The 21,202-nt window shown below is 32.9% G+C and overlaps 1 protein-coding gene across 2 annotated transcripts in view; it reads right to left on the bottom strand.

Moving 5' to 3' along the window:
* Window positions 1–16,961, bottom strand: part of SI (sucrase-isomaltase) — a 118,798-nt gene extending 101,837 nt beyond the window's left edge. The window contains exons 1-10 of one of the 2 annotated variants that reach the window (XM_061416911.1): window positions 16,866–16,961; window positions 12,549–12,666; window positions 11,227–11,321; window positions 9,277–9,394; window positions 8,872–8,981; window positions 7,792–7,943; window positions 6,119–6,290; window positions 4,207–4,306; window positions 3,009–3,121; window positions 752–877 (exon numbers count right to left, since the gene is read on the bottom strand). In XM_061416911.1, coding sequence (XP_061272895.1) covers window positions 752–877; window positions 3,009–3,121; window positions 4,207–4,306; window positions 6,119–6,290; window positions 7,792–7,943; window positions 8,872–8,981; window positions 9,277–9,394; window positions 11,227–11,321; window positions 12,549–12,666 — 1,104 coding nt within the window. In that variant the 5' untranslated portion in view covers window positions 16,866–16,961. The remainder of the gene's footprint in view (window positions 1–751; window positions 878–3,008; window positions 3,122–4,206; window positions 4,307–6,118; window positions 6,291–7,791; window positions 7,944–8,871; window positions 8,982–9,276; window positions 9,395–11,226; window positions 11,322–12,548; window positions 12,667–16,865) is intronic. The other variant, XM_061416920.1, reaches the window with a different exon arrangement.
* Between the last annotated feature and the right edge of the window lie 4,241 nt (window positions 16,962–21,202).

The raw sequence follows: 21,202 nt of genomic DNA, 5'->3' as shown, positions 1-21,202 counted from the left end.
CATCTGGTCCCATTACTTAATGACAAATAGATGGGGAAACAGTTGAAACAGTGACAGACATTATTTTTTGGGGGGCTCCAAAATCACTGCAGATGGTGACTGCAGCCATGAAATTAAAAGATACATGCTCCTTGGGAGAAAAGTTATGACCAACTGAGACAGCTTATTAAAAAGCAGAGACATTACTTTGCCAACAAAGGTCTGTCTAGTCAAGGCTATGGTTTTTCCAGTAGTATGTGCAGATGTGAAAGTTGGACTGTAAAGAAATCTGAGTGCCAAAGAATACATGCTTTTGAACTGTGGTATTGGAGAAGACTCTTGAAAGTTCCTTGTACTGCAAGGAGATCCAACCAGTCCATCCTAAATGAAATCAGTCCTGAATATTCACTGGAAAGCCTGATGCTGAAACCCCAATACTTTGGCCACCTGATGCAAAGAACTGACTCATTTGAAAAGACCCTGATGCTACGAAAGATGGAAGGCAGGAGGAGACAATAGAGGATGACATGGTTGGATGGTATAACTGACTCAATGGACATGAATTTAAATAAACCCCAGGTGTTGGTGATGGACAGGGAGGCTTGGTGTGCTGCTGTCTATGGGGTCACAAGGAGTTGGTCACGACTGAGTGACTGAACTGAACTGAACTTATATTTGGCAAACATGGTAATCCTGAAAATGCCCTGCATTTATTTTTATGTGAAAATATTTAACTTTATATATATTCCCACAAACACTTCATCCTACTTACAAATGGTATGCCAGCATCCCGATTTCTTTGTACCACTGCTTTCACTACATCAAGTGTCTTGTAATTCCAGCGACTCAGCTGAAATCCAAGATTCCAATAAGCTGGCATTGCTGGTCGTCCAATGAGCTTGAAGTAAATGGATATTTAATTACTTTCAATGACGAACATTAGAAACTAATATTAATATTAATTGCTGTATCTCTAGTATTGATTTGAATTTAACTACATATATTAAATGATTTTGTGGTATCTACATTCTAAAATGGATATTCTCTTAGAATTGTGTTATGAAACACTTAGCAAGTTTATGTTCAGTCACTCATCTTTTATTTTGTGTTAAAACATCAGAAAGGTAGCACTTTAAAGGTAGCATTTATAAAAGTGTATTTTGCTGTGCATGGAAAATTAAAGAAAAGAATAAAACGATAGCATTAAAGATATTAGAGAACAAGAAAACTGTCCCACTGCATTCCCACTTCCTGTAGCAACAAAATGAATGAATGATAACATGTAAGAAAAGGAATTTACAACTGATGTAAATGTATGACAGTGTTGATAAAATGTATGACAAAAATGAGTGACAATGTTAAGTCATTGTATTTTCTTCAATTTAAGCACTAAATTTATCTTTTAAAACTTGGTATCAAATAAAACTCTACCAAAACTCAATATGTTTACACTATTCATAAACATATTATGTTCCATAAAATTTTAAAGATTTAGACATGTGATTGAAATTTCTGTGTGTGTATGTTATACATATCACATAATTTATTTTCATAAAAGTATATAAAATAGGTGTTGCTATGTATTATGTTAATTTATGTACTTTTCATCTTATACTTTATATGTATATATCATCTTTAAAACATATAAAATGGTCTGGTCATTCAAACGCATTAAAGTTTTCAATTTTGACATCCTGGCACCACTAATGAGTTAATTTGTACAGAAAGGATAGCTTGTTCTTCTTCAGATAAGAAATAGTTACTTTTGTCTATTCTCTATCTAATTTGTTCCCCCATTGAAATTAATAGTGCTATATTCCACACGTCTTTTTTAATTTAAATTCAAGATTTTGCAAGCTTACCTATAAAATGATGTATGCAAGTGGATAACTGTATTATTAATGCATGAATGCTGCATTGGCATGTCAAACATGACTCATGTTCAGGTAGTGCTGACCACAGACTTTACTCAGCATGTAATAGACAACTATCCCAACTAATATTTCACAAATCAAATCTTAAACTCTTTCAAAAATGTGCTGTCGCCTGTTTTGATGGTGTGACAACCATACACAATAACTATGATTTCATATTAGAGAGACTGTAAATTTTGTGTACATTTCTGAAATTCACATTTATGAACAGCAATTTGGGAATTGCAAGACTTTGTAAATTATTCAATTGGGTAAAACTCTAGCTACTGTTAGTTCAGGTTTTTAGATCATAACTAAACTTTTTTGATAGTAATTACTTCTCTTTTGATATTATTCTAGGAAATGGGAGTTATATGTCAAAAGATTTATCAGTAAAACAAGATTTAAAAAATAGGCATAATTCTTAAATTGTATGTCTATAAAAATGATTTATTTTTCATGATAACACCAAGATTCATATATGCTAATAGTCACAGAATAACAATTTACATGGGAGAAACATTCAGAATCAGGCTGAAAATAAGTCCTGAGTTCTTCACCTTTCTAAAGTCCTTCTTGGGCTCATGTACAATAGCATGTTATTTAATAGGTAAATGAAAGTTGTTAGATAGTATGTTTAAGGTGTAAGACTTCAGACTATGTTTTCAAAATCTGCCTTTCTAAATCTGATTGTCAGAGCCAATTTTACTGGGATTTACCTACTGTAGATTAACACCAAGTGTCAGTAACCCTTTTTTAAAACTTAGTTGCCTCCAGAATTCTTATCAAATGAAGATAAGATACCCCATTTTGTTTTATCCCATCAAATAAGGTCGTAGTTTAATATGTAACATCTCAAAGAAATCCAAATACTGAACTCAGCTGCCTGGAAGCAAGAACTGATTTGTTATCAGAAATATAAACTTCTAAATATACCTAGGTGTCATTGTACAAGAAAAACAAAAATAAAAAGTATCTTCTCATATCTGAAAAATGGTAAGGTATAAAAATATATTCAGCTAAGAGGCCTCCAGTAGCTTAGCTAAAATCATTTCAATACGTTAGATGAAAGAAAAGTATGGTAGAAAAAATTTTTAAAATAGACCTGCAACACACCTCTTGATACTGTTGAACTACTTGTTCTGGTGTGTCTCCCAGAAAGATATAAAAGTCCAGAATTCCACCTATAACTCGGTAAGTTACTATTGGAGTAGGTTGGATGAAAATCTCTACAAAACAAAAATTGGAAAGCATATGTATATAGTAAAAATGTACATAATGAGAAAATAATTGCAATGCCTACTTAAAGTACTTCACATTAATCACATAATTTTAGAGTTTTTTATTAAGATAAAATATGGTATTTAAGATAAGAATACAGGATAAAAGTGGAATGCCACCATATATGAAGTTTATGGTATGTTATTCCAGATATTCCTTTTACAGATGTTGGCAAAAGCTCCCCTAGAAACTGCTTAGCAGAGAATAGAGGATCAGTCCTTTTACAATAAAAAATATTTCTTTTTGAAGTTGCATCCCAATTAGTTATTTTATTTGAAGATTCAGTGAAAGATCATATCACATGTTGATTTCTATAAAATAAAACTATGAAAGTTTTAATTTTTCTATATGTTAAACATAGTAATTGTCTGGATAACCATATGCACTGCTCTTGCTGGAATATTATTATTTTTGTAGTTTTTTTTTTAATTATCACTAATTCATCTATCAAATATAGGTATCACATTATTCACAACACTAGAAAATAAAAGGTTCTACATTATTTGAGTTATGGTAAACTGAAATGTGATTCTTCTCTCTTTTTATCCCCATAGAGACCTTTGTTTTTTTAATCTGCAGGGCATATGAACTTAACTTAACAATCAAGGCTATGGGAATGGGAATAGTCATTTACATGGATATATTCGATGTTGCTCTGGAGGGAAAAGGAAGTGTCTATATATCATGATATAGCATACTTCCCCCAAAACAGACACACAAATATCCATATCTCAGGCTCCTCTGTCCATGGAATTCTTCAGGAAAGGATACTGGAGTGGGTAGCCATTCCCTTCTCCAGGGGATCTTCCCAACCCAGGGATCAAACTCAGGTCTCTTGCATTGCAGGCAGATTCTTTACCTGAGACACAAAGGAAGCCCTCGCTAACTATAAAACCTGCTTATAATACTTTCACACTCTAAATCACTAACAACAAAGTTTACTCTGTTATAATATATCTATGATTGGAATAAATAAAGCAGTTAAAACATTTCAAGTCTCATTTGAACATATTATCAGATAAATTACTCTTACCCATTGCATTGCTGTTCATTAAGAAAACACCAAATGACTTTCCAGAAGTATCCTCAATGCACATGAAGAATGTTTGATGGCCATATAAATTATTATTATTCTATAAGGCATAAATTTGAAAATTAAAACTTAAAATATGTTTAAAATTAAAAAGTATACTTGAATGGCTTTTATGTATTTCTATATTTTTCTGTAATTTACTCCTCATATTCTATAATAATTTTTTCTACTATATACCATATGAAACATTGTAGCACAAAAGTCATTGATAAGTCATTTTACTTATTAATACATTAAGATATAGGTATATAACTATATATTATGCTATTAATAGATTATTTAACTTTATTTTATGTTTTATGATGATTAAATGAGTTTTAATAAGCCATTCATCAAGTATATTTCAATGAAAAAATAAACTATCTGTGATAGGGTAATGGAATGTTTATATATCATGTCTCATGTTCGCCCCAAGGTATTGCCAGGAATTCTAAGATGAATTCCACTTCATATAACTTTTTCAGTATAGTTGTTGAGAGCTGATGAGGAGCAAAATTTATTAATATTTTTGTACCAAATGAGGATCTTTAAAACAATTGACTTACTCATTTCAGTAGCACTGGAAATTTAAAAATTAGTAACATTTGACTCAAAGCAATCATGAGTCAATTTTTAAAAGCTTTTTAATGCTATTGTATTTCTCATAAAAAACTGCATACTTTTGAAATTCAGAAATATATGTACACAAATAATAACTGATGACATCATAACAAAATATAAATAAACTATTAGAAAATAAAGATTAATTCTGCATGGAGGAGTTTGGAAAATTTTCTTATGAGGTGAGATCAAATGAGCTATCAATGGTGTGTATAAATAATAAAAAACTAACTTCTTATGAAAATATGTGAACCTAAGAAAGATTATTATGTTATAGATGAGGAAAAAGTAGATATAGATGCAGGACATGATGTCCACTAGATAGACAGACAGCACATATACAAAGCCATGTCGAACATGGTAAGTGTTTGGAAGTGTTCTTATGTAATGACTAGTCCTAGATAGTGTAAGTACAAGAGTAACTGAAAAGTGGTTGATAAAATATAAAAGTGAAAAGTCAAAGGAAAACATTCATAAATTGGAAATACCTTTTAAAATATTCATAAAATCTGTTCACTTATTTAGTTAATTTAGGACTTTGATATGAATCTTCACCTCTAAAGTAAAGAAGCTCCTGGAATATATATCACTGACAACAAAAAATGATGGTTACAAAAAGGCTAGAAGGGAAAGAGACACGTGTACCCCAATGTTCATTGCAGCACTGTTTATAATAGCCAGGACATGGAAGCAACCTAGATGTCCATCAGCAGATGAATGGATAAGAAAGCTGTGGTACATATACACAATGGAGTATTACTCAGCCATTAAAAAGAATACCTTTGAATCAGTTCTAATGAGGTGGATGAAACTGGAGCCTATTATACAGAGTGAAGTAAGCCAGAAGGAAAAACATAAATACAGTATACTAACACATATATATGGAATTTAGAAAGATGGTAACGATAACCCTGTATACGAGACAGCAAAAGAGACACTGATGTATAGAACAGTCTTATGGACTCTGTGGGAGAGGGAGAGGGTGGGAAGATTTGGGAGAATGGCATTGAAACATGTGGAATGTCATGTATGAAACGAGACCAGGTTCAGTGCACGATGCTGGATGCTTGGGGCTGGTGCGCTGGGATGGCCCAGGGGGATGGTATGGGGAGAGGGGAGGGAGGAGGGTTCAGGATGGGGAGCACGTGTATACCTGAAATTCAAAAATTAATTAAAAAAAAAAAAAAAAGGCTAGAATTATATCGTTTCAAATATAATTATTTTATTTATAACAAGAAATATAGTTCCTTACATCACCAGGAAGTTGATCCCGAGTAAAAATTGGCCATGTTTTCCAATATAAATCATGACGAAATCTCTTATGAATATGTTCCCCGAGACCATAAATGTATTCATTGGGAAGTCTGGCTGAGATCTGTAAATACTGGTCAGAGTATACCAGGGGACCAATGCTGGTGTCAAACCTAGAGCATGAAATAAATAAAAGAGCTAAAAATATATAAAATGCTCTACTAAATATGGATCTATGTTATCATCCAGAATATTTCATTTTAAATAGGTCAGTCTTTAGCTGTGATTACTTCTTATGAACACATGAATTGTACCATAACCAGAACTTGTTAATTTTATTAACACAATTTGCCTCATCATCAACAATGTGATTCTTCACGTGCATCTCTCTCCTTTTATCTTTACTACAATACTGAAGCACAACCACTATTATAAATTCATTTCACAAATGTTACAATTTGGACAAATTTACTCATGTTTTCAAGGTGACAAACTGGTAGGAAGCACAACCAAATTTCAAACCCAGTTTTGACTTTCTACAGAGACAGAGTTTTATTTTTTTATTATTTATTTTATTTTATTTTATTTTTAAACTTTACATTATTGTATTAGCTTTGCCAAATATCAAAATGAATCCGCCACAGGTATACATGTGCTCCCCATCCTGAACCCTCCTCCCTCCTCCCTCCCCATACCATCCCTCTGGGTCGTCCCAGTGCACTAGCCCCAAGCATCCAGTACGTGCATCGAACCTGGACTGGCATCTCATTTCATACATGATATTTTACACGTTTCAATGCCATTCTCCCAAATCTTCCCACCCTCTCCCTCTCCCACAGAGTCCATAAGACTGTTCCATACATCAGCGAGAGACAGAGTTTTAAAATGTAGTACTATACTGGTTTCTATACCTCTATACATGTATTAAAATTAAGTTGAAAATCATTTTTCCTGAAAAAGAAAGGTTTCATGTTTTATATATATCAGATATAAACTATGCAAAGTGTCAAATAACATTTCTTTTGTGATTTAACATAAAATCAACTTCAAGTTATCAAAATACATTTATGAAAATTAATTGCTGAGGTTAAGTCCTGATAATCATCCAATTAACCTTTCTTGGAAACTCAAGAGCAGCAATATTGAAAATTACTAACTTTTTTGCCAGAAATGTCCCTCAAAATAAATTTATAATGAAGGCATTCAGACAATGTTTAAATTATTATATATGGCTATTTAAATTTATTATGTGTAAATTTATTCAATTAATTTCATACACATAATGAAAAATCCTCCAATACTATGGAAATTTGTCCCTCTCTGAATAGTAACTATTTGATCCTACCAGTTGAAAGAGAATATGATAGATAACAAGGAAAAGACATATAAGGTTTTTTAGGTATGCAAACTATATGCAAGGCTAAAATTGTATCAGTGGCTCTCTTCATTTCAACTTCGGTTGGCCCATTCTATACTTCATATTCTGGTACATTTCATCCATAAGAAATTAAAGCTTCTTTGATATTATAATATTTAAAAACATGTACACCCACCCTCTTTTGGAAGGAAATTTATTCTTTCTGAAAATGCCCTAAAAATGAGACTTTTGTGGTTCTATGATAATACAATAAAACTGACCAATTATTTAAACTTAACATAAATATAATTACTTACAAAATTTTACTATTGCTTCTTCTAGAAATTTTAATGCTAAATGGATCATGTATAACCTCCACATTATACAGTGGATCAGAAGCTGCAGTTCCACTAAATTCTTTTACAAACTGATGAGGAACTTCATATCTTCTATTATTTGGATCAGTGATCTGCAAAGATATTTTAAAATTAGCATTATTTGATGCAAAACTGTTACTGAATTTTTCAGTTCTGAATTAGGTATTAAATGCAAGTTCCAAATACAAAACAATAAATCTAATGATTTTATAGAAGAGTTATTAATCTAGTCATAAACTTAACTTACATTGTTGAATGGCTATGCAAAGAATAAATTGTAATACTGTTAAGGAATTAATAGAATCAGTTAATTATAAAGGTACTATATCAAATATAATTTTTATTGACCAATATAAAAATTCATGAGACTATTATTAAATATTGATTCTTAAATAGTAGATTTTTGTGAATTTAATTATTAATTATCCATGCAGTATTTTGATGATCACTCACTAACAAGTCCTGAAAGTAATTTGAATTTTGTTTTAAAAAAACAATTTTTGTGAAATTGTTGCTACAAGTTATTGTACAAAGGATATATTGTTTTTTCTGCCAATCCAAAAGACCATACTGGCAAACAATTTGGTAAAGAAAGCAGAAATTAGTTTCTTTATAATCATGACTAGAAGTGATACCAGTAAAAAGAACTAGTGAGTGTGTCACACTTACATGGAACAATTAACAGCTTCCTTAAATTAAATTCTAAACTAATCTTTTATCACAGTCTGTAGTTCAATTAAAAAAAAATTACTACAGTTTTTTGAGTGTTAGTTCTTCTCAGGACACTGTATCAAATATTTTACGCTGACTATATTATTAAATTCTTTAAAAACTACTGCCAGAGGAGCTAGTTCGTATGTTCTGAGGAGAAGGCTCAGAGAAGTGGAGTAACTAGTCCAATAAGTTCTTTTCTTTGGAATAGACATTTATTAAGAGGGAAAATGTCTTGGTGGGTTAGAGGGTATACTCATAACATGCTATTTAGTATTAACTTTTCTTTAGGAAACTCAAAAACCAAACCTTGAACCGCACACGATTACGTGTCTGACTTTGAGTTGTGAGGAGAACGCTGTTAATGTCATTTCCAAAGAGTGTAGGTGAAGCTTTCCTTTTTAATTTGGCTTCAACTCCTTGAAGAAAAAAAAGTTGTATGAATTATGGTTTTATTTATAATGATTAGTAATCACTAAATATTTTCATATTTTTTCCAATTTTATTGTAGGTCTCACAAATAACCTTTTCTTTTTTTAATTTGAAAGATAGAATCATGAAAAAAAAAAGTTCTTAACATACCAAATTTGAACATTCTTGTGTATATGTTCCTATTTGATTTTATTTAAGATATTTTTCCAAAGAAAAAATTTAAATATACTTTTTTTATTCAACTTAAAATATGTTGGATCACCATGGTAGAACACTTCTCACCAGCATTTGTTGATGTTACTTTCTCAGCATTATAGCCGTGGTTATTTACGAAGAAGCACCAAGGAATAACAGAATCATTCCATGGCCTCCAGCAGCAACCTCGAGCTGCACAAAGTGTCTGATAAAACATTTATTAAAGGAATCATAGGATTAGTACTGTTATTATATATGTTGGTCTCTATTTTTTAAACATTCACTCATTACAATAATTGTTTGAATGAATATTTAAAAACGCTTATTTCTTCAAATATGTAATGTACTAAAATATCATTTATTCTTTTGTTCCTTTCACTTTGAAGAAATGTAAATATTTGATAAATTGAATTACATCAGTGATCGATGCTCTGAGTTGTGATTTATCAATTTTCCATATGAATACACATTATCATAAGGTCATGTTATTTTCAAGATTCCTGCCCTCCAGATAATTAATTATAGTCTGTTATGTTGCCATGTAGCCAGTGCAGAAGAACTAAAATATTTATTGTGCACCAATTACGTATCAAGTTGCAAGTGAGGCTATAAAGAAGAGATGGTCCCAAATTTAAGCCTAGGCAAAATGTTTAAGGTCTTTATTTCCAGATAATTATTAGTTTGATATGATTTATACTATTTAAACTAGTTCATATGCCAGCTGTTGCAACTAGTAGCTGCCATTACATCTAATGTATAAAGTAAAATAATAAATTCTCCTTAATATTATGATCTATATGGAAAGATTACATGAAGGGAAAGAAAAATTATATATGTTTATAGTAAAATTTGAGTTACATGGTGATGATGTATGTTAACATTGGTATAATAAAAAATCTATTTAATATTTAAGTTTAATAGTGTAACATATTTTCGTAATTTGAATACTTGTGAGACATTTTTCTTGGCTATTTGCCTTGAAAAAATTTTTTTAAAATCTCCATGTTTACCAGTTAACGGTACACATGTTAAATTCTCTCCCATTTTTAACATCAAAGTGGCATCAGGTACACATATACACAGGGGCTTCCCAGGTGGCTCAATGGTAAAGAATCTGCCTGTAAATGCAGGAACCACAGGTGATGCAGGTTCAATCTTGGGTTGGGAAGATCCCCTAGAGGAGGAAATGGCAGCCCACTCCATATTCTTGCCTGGAGAATCCCATGGGTAGAGGAGCCTAGCAGGCTACAGTCCATGGAGTCGCAAAGACTCAGACATGACTGAGCTACAGAGCACACATACATACACACATACATACGTGTACACACCCATACACATGCATATATGTTATAAAAATGATAGTTCAACAGGAACTGAGCATTTTGGAGTGTCATTACCTAACAGAATCTGAAGTATGTGTGACTTTTGATATAAACATCACAAAATGGAAATACACACATATACACCTTCACTCATTGACCTTTTAATCCCATACAAGTTATAATGACTAAGGAAGAGTCAATTTAGGGTTAAGTGAATCCATTTATTTACACTTAATTTGCTCCAGTTGAATTCCTTCTCCCCAAATAATAAAAAAATAAATGGTTTTTAAAATTAAGAAAAATAGTTACAAGAATCAATGTTACTTTATTTTCCACAGATTCTTCTTGTTAATGTCATTATCACAAACAGTTTAATAGAGTGTAGATATTCTTTCTTAAAAGTTATATATTTATCAAAGGTCACACTTTTAAGCAGTAGTTTGAGAGGATAGAATTTCATAAAGAATTATAAATTTAACAATAGATTTTTAAGTATGTAAAATATTAACTGGCTATTTTGAATTGAAGTACAGAAAAGCAGGCTCAGTAATTTCCATTATCTCTCATCTGTGCATACATAAATAAAAATAAATGTGGCCTAATAAATGGCTATACTTTTTAAAATATGAATATATCCAATATTGAATAATTGTCTTAATATAATTATCATACTATATATCTATTCATAGATATATAAAATACTTTGGCTGCAGACCTGTGTGGGAGATCGTTCTGGAATGCAGTTTATTCTCTGGTTGATAGGATCATTCAGTACACTTGGGCATGTGCCTCGGGTTGAATCACTGATTTCTGAGACAGAAACAGGTCAATAAAACAAAACATGGTTTTAAATTTACTTTTCAAATTTTCAAGTAACAAATACATTTAAAGTAAATACAAATATATATATATATATAATGAAAATTAAACTTAACTTAAAAAAAACCCTGCAAATTCAATTCCTAATTACCGAAAGGAAATGATCCAAAAGCCCTTTGACTGTTCCTTAAGAGAATCAAAGTATATTCACAGAAGGTCTTAAAAGACAGACTCAAAAGGAAACAAAATGTTTTCTGCACCATACTCATAAACTGTGTTTTAGAGATGAAGAAAGAAGATGGAGAAATATGTATGGGAAATATATATGGAGAGAGGATGCAGAGAAGGAGACAAGAATTAGAGAAGAAAAAAAGTTTAGGAGGAAGAAGATACTTAAACAGAAGAGAAAGAAGAGAATAGCAAAGAAAAGCAAAACCTCAACTCTATATAATAAAGAGGGACTTTCTAGCAACCAGAGATGAGGAAGATAAATTTGATTGCTTCATAATAGAGCAAACTTTCAGTTTACTAGAAGAATATGAAACAAGAGGCAGCAGAAAACACTAACTACTGTTAGACTAGAAAATAATTTGCAGTACATTTTCCACTTCTGATTTAATTAGGAGAGAATGACGAAGAAAGAAAAAGTAGATCAGGTGGATGAAAGTAGCATGCGTTAACTCTAAATTAGGATATAAATATTCAGGAAAAAATGATAAACACTTCAAGCCTGTTTCACCTACTCTCTGTTTCTCTCATATGACCTCACTCTTTAAAAAAAAAAAAAAAAAAGGTCTATGACAAAGATGTTATCCCCTTAAATTTCCTAACCCCGCTTGCAAATGCTGAAAGCTAGAGTAAAACCCGACTAATGAGATTTCCCACTAGTTAGAAGAACCTCACTGGTAACTACAGAAGATTACTGTGCTGTTTATTAATATTTTGTTTCTTTTGCCTATTTTTCTAGTTCTAAAGCAAGGCCATTAATATCAAAGCATATGAATTTCTTAATTGCAATGACACTTCATTGAAATATCTGTAATATAATGGCTAGAAAAAGTTGGAGTAACTGTAACTTACCTGAGATCTTTCTTTAAGTATTTCATCTCATATAGATCTCATATAGATTATAAACTACTTTTCAAGATCCATAATTATTATAGAGTAAACTTTATCTCAACCTCACTATAATGTATAAGTATTTTCAATATTATTTACCTTCAACAGCAGGTGTCTTAGTTGCTAAAACAACAATTAGGGCAATAGCTATTATTGTAACTATAGCAAAGAGGACAATCAGAGTAATTTCTAATCCAGAAAATTTCTGCTTTGCCATCTAAAGAAAGAAAAAGAATATACATTTGAAATGTAGAATATATAACAAATGACCATAATTATCATAAAGTTATATATTTTTTCTACTAAGCATAATGCAAGCAGAGCTGCAGACAGCTCTAACAGTTTACAATCTAAAATAATGCACACTTGCAAAAGGGTTAACAACACATGCAATTTCAAGTAAAAGACAGAATTAGTGATGAACATTATAGTAGTACACTGAAATGAAAATATAAAAGGAAAAAAATTTCTGAGAGTGATTAGTTGCTTTCTCATTTTAGAGCAATTTTTAAGTCAAGGAAAGCTTATATTTGTATTGTGATCCTTAATTCCACAACAACTCTATGAAGAAGACACTGTTATTTTATGAACTTCAGGCTTAGAGAAAATATTATTTTTTCAAAGTAAAAAAAACCAGTTCTTCCTACTATAACTATTGCTCTGCAATTCCAGCACTGCTTTCTTATAAGGATATTATGGAAAAGTATATAAATATAAATATGGGGCAAATAAACTAAATATAAACATATAAAAGAATACAAATATAAAATGTTGTAGAAAATACATATATACAGGACACATACACACACAGATACATATATATGCTATACATTTAGGAGTTGTTGCTTTAGAAAAGCATTTAAACTACATGATCGCCAAATTCCGCTCTCAAATAGCAAAATATACCAGACACTCAAATCAAAAATGTATTTATTTCAGATAATATTATGTATTTGAGTTATTGTCCAGAGTTGCCTAAATGTAGGTAGGGAAGAGCTCTGCTGCTGCTGCTGCTAAGTCGCTTCAGTAGTGTCCGACTCTGTGCGACCCCAAAGACGGCAGCCCATCAGGCTCCCCCGTCCCTGGGATTCTCCAGGCAAGAACACTGGAGTGGGTTGCCATTTCCTTCTCCAATGTATGAAAGTGAAAAGTGAAAGTGAAGTCGCTCAGTCTTGTCTGACTCTTAGTGACCCCATGGACTGCAGCCTACCAGGCTCCTCCATCCATGGGATTTTCCAGGCAAGAGTACTAGAGTGGGGTGCCATTGCCTTCTACGAGGGAAGAGCTCTTCTCTAGTAATTATCTTAAAGCCTATTTGTTTAACTTAGTTTTGATCATAATCTATCTCTCCTTGTCTTTAAGCTTTTATGATTTTTCTATATTTTATGTTGCTATATGGTTTAATTCAATGGAATATACCTAGGTAGAAATTGAGAATTTTCACAGTTCAGTTCAGTCACTCAGTCGTGTCTGACTCATTGCGACCTCATGAATTGCAGCACACCAGGCCTCCCTGTCCATCACCAACTCCCAGAGTTCACCCAGACTCACATCCATTGAGTCAGTGATGCCATCCAGCCATCTCATCCTCTGTCGTCCCCTTCTCCTCCTGCCCCCAATCCCCCCAGCATCAGAGTCTTTTCCAATGAGTCAACTCTTCGCATGAGGTGGCCAAAGTACTGGAGTTTCAGCTTTAGCATCATTCCTTCCAAAGAAATCCCAGGGCTGATCTCCTTCAGAATGGACTGATTGGATCTCCTTGCAGTCCAAGGGACTCTCAAGAGTCTTCTCCAACACCACAGTTCAAAAGCATCAATTTTTCAGCGCTCAGCTTTCTTCACAGTCCAACTCTCACATCCATACATGACCACAGGAAAAACCATAGCCTTGACTAGATGAACCTTTATTGGCAAAGTAATGTTTCTGCTTTTGAATATGCTATCTAGGTTGGTCATAACTTTCCTTCCAAGGAGTAAGTGTCTTTTAATTTCATGGCTGCAGTCACCATCTGCAGTTATTTTGGAGTAAGTGCTCTTATAAATTGCTGGTTTTAAAATCAGTTTTTCTGTCTTTGTGCCAGTACCATACTGTCTTGATAACTGTGGCTTTGTAGTAGAGCCTGAAGTCAGGTCAATCCCATTGCTGGGCATACACACTGAGGAAACCAGAAGGGAAAGAGACACGTGTACCCCAATGTTCATCGCAGCACTGTTTATAATAGCCAGGACATGGAAGCAACCTAGATGTCCATCAGCAGATGAATGGATAAGAAAGATGTGGTACATATACACAATGGAATATTACTCAGCCATTAAAAAGAATATATTTGAATCAGTTCTAATGAGGTGGATGAAACTGGAGCCTATTATACAGAGTGAAGTAAGCCAGAAGGAAAAACACCAATACAGTATACTAACGCATATATATGGAATTTAGAAAGATGGTAACAATAACCCTGTGTACGAGACAGCAAAAGAAACACTGATGTATAGAACAGTCTTATGGACTCTGTGGGAGAGGGAGAGGGTGGGAAGATTTGGGAGAATGGCATTGAAACATGTAAAATATCATGTATGAAATGAGATGCCAGTCCAGGTTCGATGCACGTACTGGATGCTTGGGGCTAGTGCACTGGGACGACCCAGAGGGATGGTATGGGGAGGGAGGAGGGTTCAGGATGGGGAACACATGTATACCTGTGGTGGATTCATTTTGATATTTGGCAAAACTAATACAATTATGTAAAGTTTAAAAATAAAATAAAATTAAAAAAAAATCAGTTTTTCTTTTTGCCTTCTTATACTCGCCCTTTCTCCTCTGTCTATGTCAGTTCATATATGGAGTTGTCCCAATCTAAAAACTTTTTTTCTCTCTTCCATATCTTTCTACAACAATAAAGCACTCAACAAGTCTTGCTGATTCTACTTCTGGAATAGTTTCAGAATTTTACCCTTATCTCCAACAATGATATATTTTTTCTGGATAACATGTCTTAGTACATGCTGTTTAATCTTTCTTCAATTCTTCCACACCTGCTCTTCTAGTTCCAATTTATGCCCAGTTCAAATACTATGTCATCTGTGAAAGTTTTCTTACTTTTACAAGCAGAGTTAAATCTCTTCTTTTCCTATTTTACAACAATATATAGTATATCTATTGTAATTATTTAAGCATGTGTTAATTTCCTCCATTGTATTGTCACATTCCTAATAGCAAGAATCATGAAAGTAGTTCAGATCCTAACATCAAATTAGTATAAGCTCAATTTTAAAAATATACCTTATGATTGAAAGTTTAAAGATTAGCATTCAGTTTTAGCTTATGATTTTCTGTTATAGATATGTAAGCTGTTTACTGCATCAGTAATCTTCAGAGAACTTGAATGAATGTAAGCTAAATTTAAATAAAGCACCATGATCTAAAAGGCTCTTTAGAAAATGAATCCCGGTTGCTCAATGTTATGTGAGAAACAACAGAAATGCATTTAATGCTTAACTTGAAGTAAGTTTAACTTTCACACAAAGTAATTTTATTTTGAGATCAAGAAGCCAATAAAAATGATTGTTCTTTTCTTTTGTTAAGGGAAATCTAAAAAAAAAAAAAAAATGCCTTGTCATGAAGCTAACCCTCTTTAATTTAAATAAGTCAGAACAAAAATGTACCAAAATTACAGTAACAATAAATTAGAACAAAATAATAACAAAATAATAAATCAGAACAAAAATGTACCAAAATTAAATTATTTATATGAGTACTTATAAATGATCAGTACTAAAGTTGGTCATAAGCTGTAGGTGATAATTATAGTAATTGTATTTTGGATTGCAGTAATTTTAAGCAAAGTATTTTTGGAGAAATTATATACTGATGCCATTTCTCTGTATATTTGTTTTCAAATGAGTAATACTACTAATTTTAAAGATCACTAACGACTGGTCTTTAAAAAAATTAGCTAGAAAAGATTTAAGTGTTTTATAAGTGTAGCATTCCATTCAGCATATATTTTTCTTAAATATATATTTATCATGCCTACAGTATTTCTCTAAATTTCAAAATATATTTTATATTTATTTTCATTTATATAGAACAACTAAACTTGCTATCATTCTACTTGGGTTTGACAGTTTTAATGAATAGCTGGTTGAATAAAATATTCTATCTTTTAAAACATTTTAGAAATGTTTTTTCCTGTTTTAGTACAAGGGGCTATACATTTAATATGGAAAATGAAAATATGTTATCATTGCTATTTTAACCAATTGAAGATAGACAGGAATACTGCTAACATGAATTAAAGGAATACACACACAATTACTTGGAAACTCAAATGTTTATTTGAGTTTCCAAGTAATTATTGAGTTTCCAAGTTTATTATTTCTTTGTTTTCAAACAAAGAAATTCGATAGGTAAACTTACCTTATTTCATAGTCTGTTCTTTCAGCTCTGCTGTACCAGAGTTGAGTAAGGCTGCCAAAGTAATGATCAGGGAAAACTGCTCAGCTATAAACTGAGCTACTCATAAAGTTTTATTGCACTCTCACCAGCCTATCAGTATTTAATAAACTTCTGTTCAATGTGCAATCATAAAAAAAACTTAACCCTGAAAACTGTTGTGTAAATCTCTCTCTGGGAATCTAGGTTAATTAATAATTGTGCCCTCAGATAGTCTTTGATTTCTGGAAGCTATGACTAGCCTAAGAACATAAAAGTACTTATTTATAGTGTTTATTTCCCTTTTCAAAATTGTATTTCTTTTACCATGTAGATGCTGTTTCATTTACTGTTTTATCTCATTGTGCAAAATTTAAACTCTCATTGGAAAGTTCAAACATACTTGTAAGCTAGGATTTGAAAAACACTTGTAGGAAATGACAATTGGCAGATAATATTTCATAAAAGGCAGTGATTAAATAAGTTATCTCCTGTGTCTTATTAAACTTAAAGTTGAAGAACTAACAAAATCCCTAAGAAAGAAGTGTAAAAGTATAGATATATAAATAAGTAGTACAGAAATAAAATCAACATTTTATTTATTACTTATAGCACTGATTTTATTATCAAAAATTATTGCATAAACACAACTTTTCATACAGAAAAAATATAGGATATCAATTATTACACTATTGGTTTAAGTTAAAATAATGTTTAAGGGCAAAAGACTTTAAACAAGAGCCCTGCATACACATACTAGCTGTAACACATATGTCTGAGAAACTCTGGGCACATTTGTTAATTTTCTTCAAGCCTCGATCTGTGTATCTACAAATTAGAAATAAAAACACTTACCCATAGTGTCATCATAAGAATTATATGTGCTCACATAGCCCATTATCATTATTACAGCTTTGCTACCACAGAGTACAATTTGACTCTGAAATGGTTAGTGTGAGTTCTGCATGTAGTCAGGGCACTACATTTTCAAAGGAATTTATATTAAAACAGTGTGGTCACACAGAGTAGAATAACTAGTTTCTTGAGGCATCCTGAATATGAGTTTAAACAGAAAGAGTAAAAGAAGTGTACACATGGATTACTCTTAAAACCTGGGGAGATATAAAGGAGAACTTCTAGTACATAAATAGCAGTGATATGGAAATAAGATTAAAGTGATTTCTCTCAATTCACAAAGCATATAATTCTTTAAGTGGAAAATCTCATTAAATCAACTTAAATCTTCTAGAACCAAGAGGCGAGTGGAACAAGGTCACAGGATATAAGGTTTATATAACAAAGGTCATTCATGCTTCTATAAAACAGCAATGAATGATTGGATAATGAAACTAAAATACAGACATACAGGTAGATAGAAATAGATATGCATATTTAGAGAGATATAAATGAACGGGGCTTTCCAGGTGGGGCTTAACTTCTCTTCCAGACTCCAGTTAGTCTGATTTTCTCTTTCTTTCCCTAAAGTATTCATCTACCACTCCCCAGCAAAACAATGCAACTTGTTTTAATCCCAGTGCAGTATTCCAATAGCACCTATTGCCTGGAGATAGAGATTTAAACTTCTTAACTTTATACTTACACTCTAAATTTTGCATTTGCCATTTCATCTGACATCCTCAGTGAACCCACTCTCCTGCCATAACTATTACTTAAGCTCTTCCACTTTCTTACTCTCACACCTGTGCTTATTTGGTCCGGAATCTGGATTGCCCTTCTTCAATGCAAGCTCTATCTTTCTAGTATCAGTTGACATCACTTTTCTACCAAAGGGACATTTGAATTCTTCTACTTGTCCTCAAGAGCATTAGTTAATGTCTCCCCATTCCCTTTCATAACCACATATTTTGCAATTGTGTTACAGTACTGCTTTAGCTTATGTATTACCACTATCCATGCTTCCTTAGGGCTTCCCTCCTAGTTCAGTCAGTAAAGAGTCTGCCTGCAATGCAGGAGACCCAAGTTTGATTCCTGGGTTGGGACAGAGAAGCCTGGCAAGGCTACAGTCTATGGGGTCACAAGAGTCTGACACGACTAAGCACACAGAGCACAGCATGCTTGATTATATTGCCCACATGAGACTGAGCACATTTAGCAAGGACAATGACTTCTTCACTCAATTCACAACACTACACACAACATTTTATGGAGCAAGATATAGCAGTGACTGTAAATTGTATATCTATATCAGTCCTCCCTTGTCAAAGTTCACCAGCAAAAAACCATCAGGAACATGACTGGATTCAAGCAAGGAAGGGCAGGATGTCTCAGACAAAGTTGGCAGTGTTTATTATAGAATTTGTACTTACACTGTGTGTATGTGTGTGCATGTTCAATCTTATTCAACTCCATTGACCCAGGGTTTGAACCCAGGTCTCCTGCATTGACAGGCAGATTCTTATATTAAGCCTTATATTAAGGGACTTACATTAAGTGGACTTATATTAAGTGACTTTTATTAAGTTATAATATAACATCATATATGCCATGCCGTGCTAAGTCGCTTCAGTCGTGTCAGACTCTTTGCAACTCTATGGACTGTATCCCGCTAGGCTTCTCTCTCCATGGGATTTTCCAGGCAAGAATACTTGCCAGTGCCCTCCTCCAGGGAATCTTCCAGACACAGGGATTGAATCTATGTCTCCTGCGGCTCCTGCATTGGAGGTAGATTCTTTACCACTGAGCCACTGGGGAAGCCCCAATATAATATATATATATATATATATATATATATATACACACACACACACTTCCCCGCATATCCTCTATTTAGAATAGGGGATATATATGAGCCAGACATATATTGGTTCTATAAGCCAGCTTTGAGTGTGTATCCCCAGTAGACAAGAAGTTAGGAGAGATTTAAACTCCTGGATCACCTTGTGGACCAGAAGAACCTATCTACCCTGGATCATTAAATTTCCTCTAAAATGTTAAATGGGAGAAAAATAATCTGTCTGCTTTAAATCACTGAAGATTTGAGCATCTTTATTAGAGCACTTTATACACATCTAATACATATGGTAAGAATAGACATTGGCTACTGAATTATAAATTCTAATGATAAAATATTAAGAGTATCCACTATAAATCAAAAGATTGCTAGTTGGATTATGTGTACTATCTGTGACCTCCTTTGGCCTTCAATTGTGTGGCTTGCCAAGTATTTTCCCAAATCAGGAAATTATATGCATACATATGCATAAATATCTAGAACTAATAGATAATAAAATATTAAAGGGACTAAGAGAATCACTACAAATGATTGCCAAATTGAAATAAAAATTCATTATTACTTTATTACTCATGCTTTCCTATGTTGGGGGAAAGATTTTATTTCTGTCAAATTTGCACTCTTGAAATGTGAAGAGTGATTTGGATGGGAAGGGCTGGGTCATTTTGAATATAAGTTCTTGAAGAACTAGTAAGGTAATTTTCAAAATAAGTCATTTAGGACTTTCCTGGTGGTACAGTGGATAAGAATCTGCCCTGCAATGCAGGGGACTTGGGTTCGATCCCTGGTCCAGGAAGATTCCACAGCATATGGAGCAACTAAGCTCATGTGCCACAACCCTAGATTCCACAAATTGCAACTACTGAGCCACTGTGCTGCAACTACTGAAACCCGCACAGGTAGAGCCCGTGCTACACACAAGAGAGGCCACCAAAGTGAGAATTCTCTACACCACAACAAAGAGTATGCCCACTCACCGCAATAAGAGAAAGCCAGTGCGTAGCAACAAAGATCCAGAGTAGCCAAAAAAATTAAAAATAAATTTAAAAAAATGTCAATCCTCACTGGGAAAAATTGACATGATAGATTGTTATCTATTAAGTTCCAATCATATGATATAAAATATATTTTGTCTGTGTAATACCAGTCTATGTAGTTGACATAAAACTGGAATAACTAATAAAAATGAATGCCTGAAAGTAATCTAATTATTATTGTATTTATTGCAAATATCATTGAAACTATATAAATATCAAAATGATATTTGTTTTATGAAAACTGTACTAAAGTTTCCAACTTATTAATAACTTTTTTGACCCTATTTCCATATTTAGATTCTAGGCAATCTTTGGTAGGAAAAAGCACTTTTTGATGATGGGATATTCATTCATATTTAAGTAAGCAGACTATGATTTATTTCAAATGGCTGCTGCTGCTGCTGCTGCCAAGTCACTTCAGTCCTATCTGACTCTGTGCGACCCCATAGACGGCAGCCCACCAGGCTCCCCCGTCCCTGGGATTCTCCAGGCAACAGCACTGGAGTGGGTTGCCATTTCCTTCTCCAATGCAT

This window comes from Bos javanicus, chromosome 1 (assembly GCF_032452875.1).
Source record: "Bos javanicus breed banteng chromosome 1, ARS-OSU_banteng_1.0, whole genome shotgun sequence".
In the NCBI taxonomy this organism is placed as follows: domain Eukaryota; kingdom Metazoa; phylum Chordata; class Mammalia; order Artiodactyla; family Bovidae; genus Bos; species Bos javanicus.
Note: the sequence above shows the minus strand (reverse complement) of the source record. Positions and strands in the feature narration are given on the sequence as shown.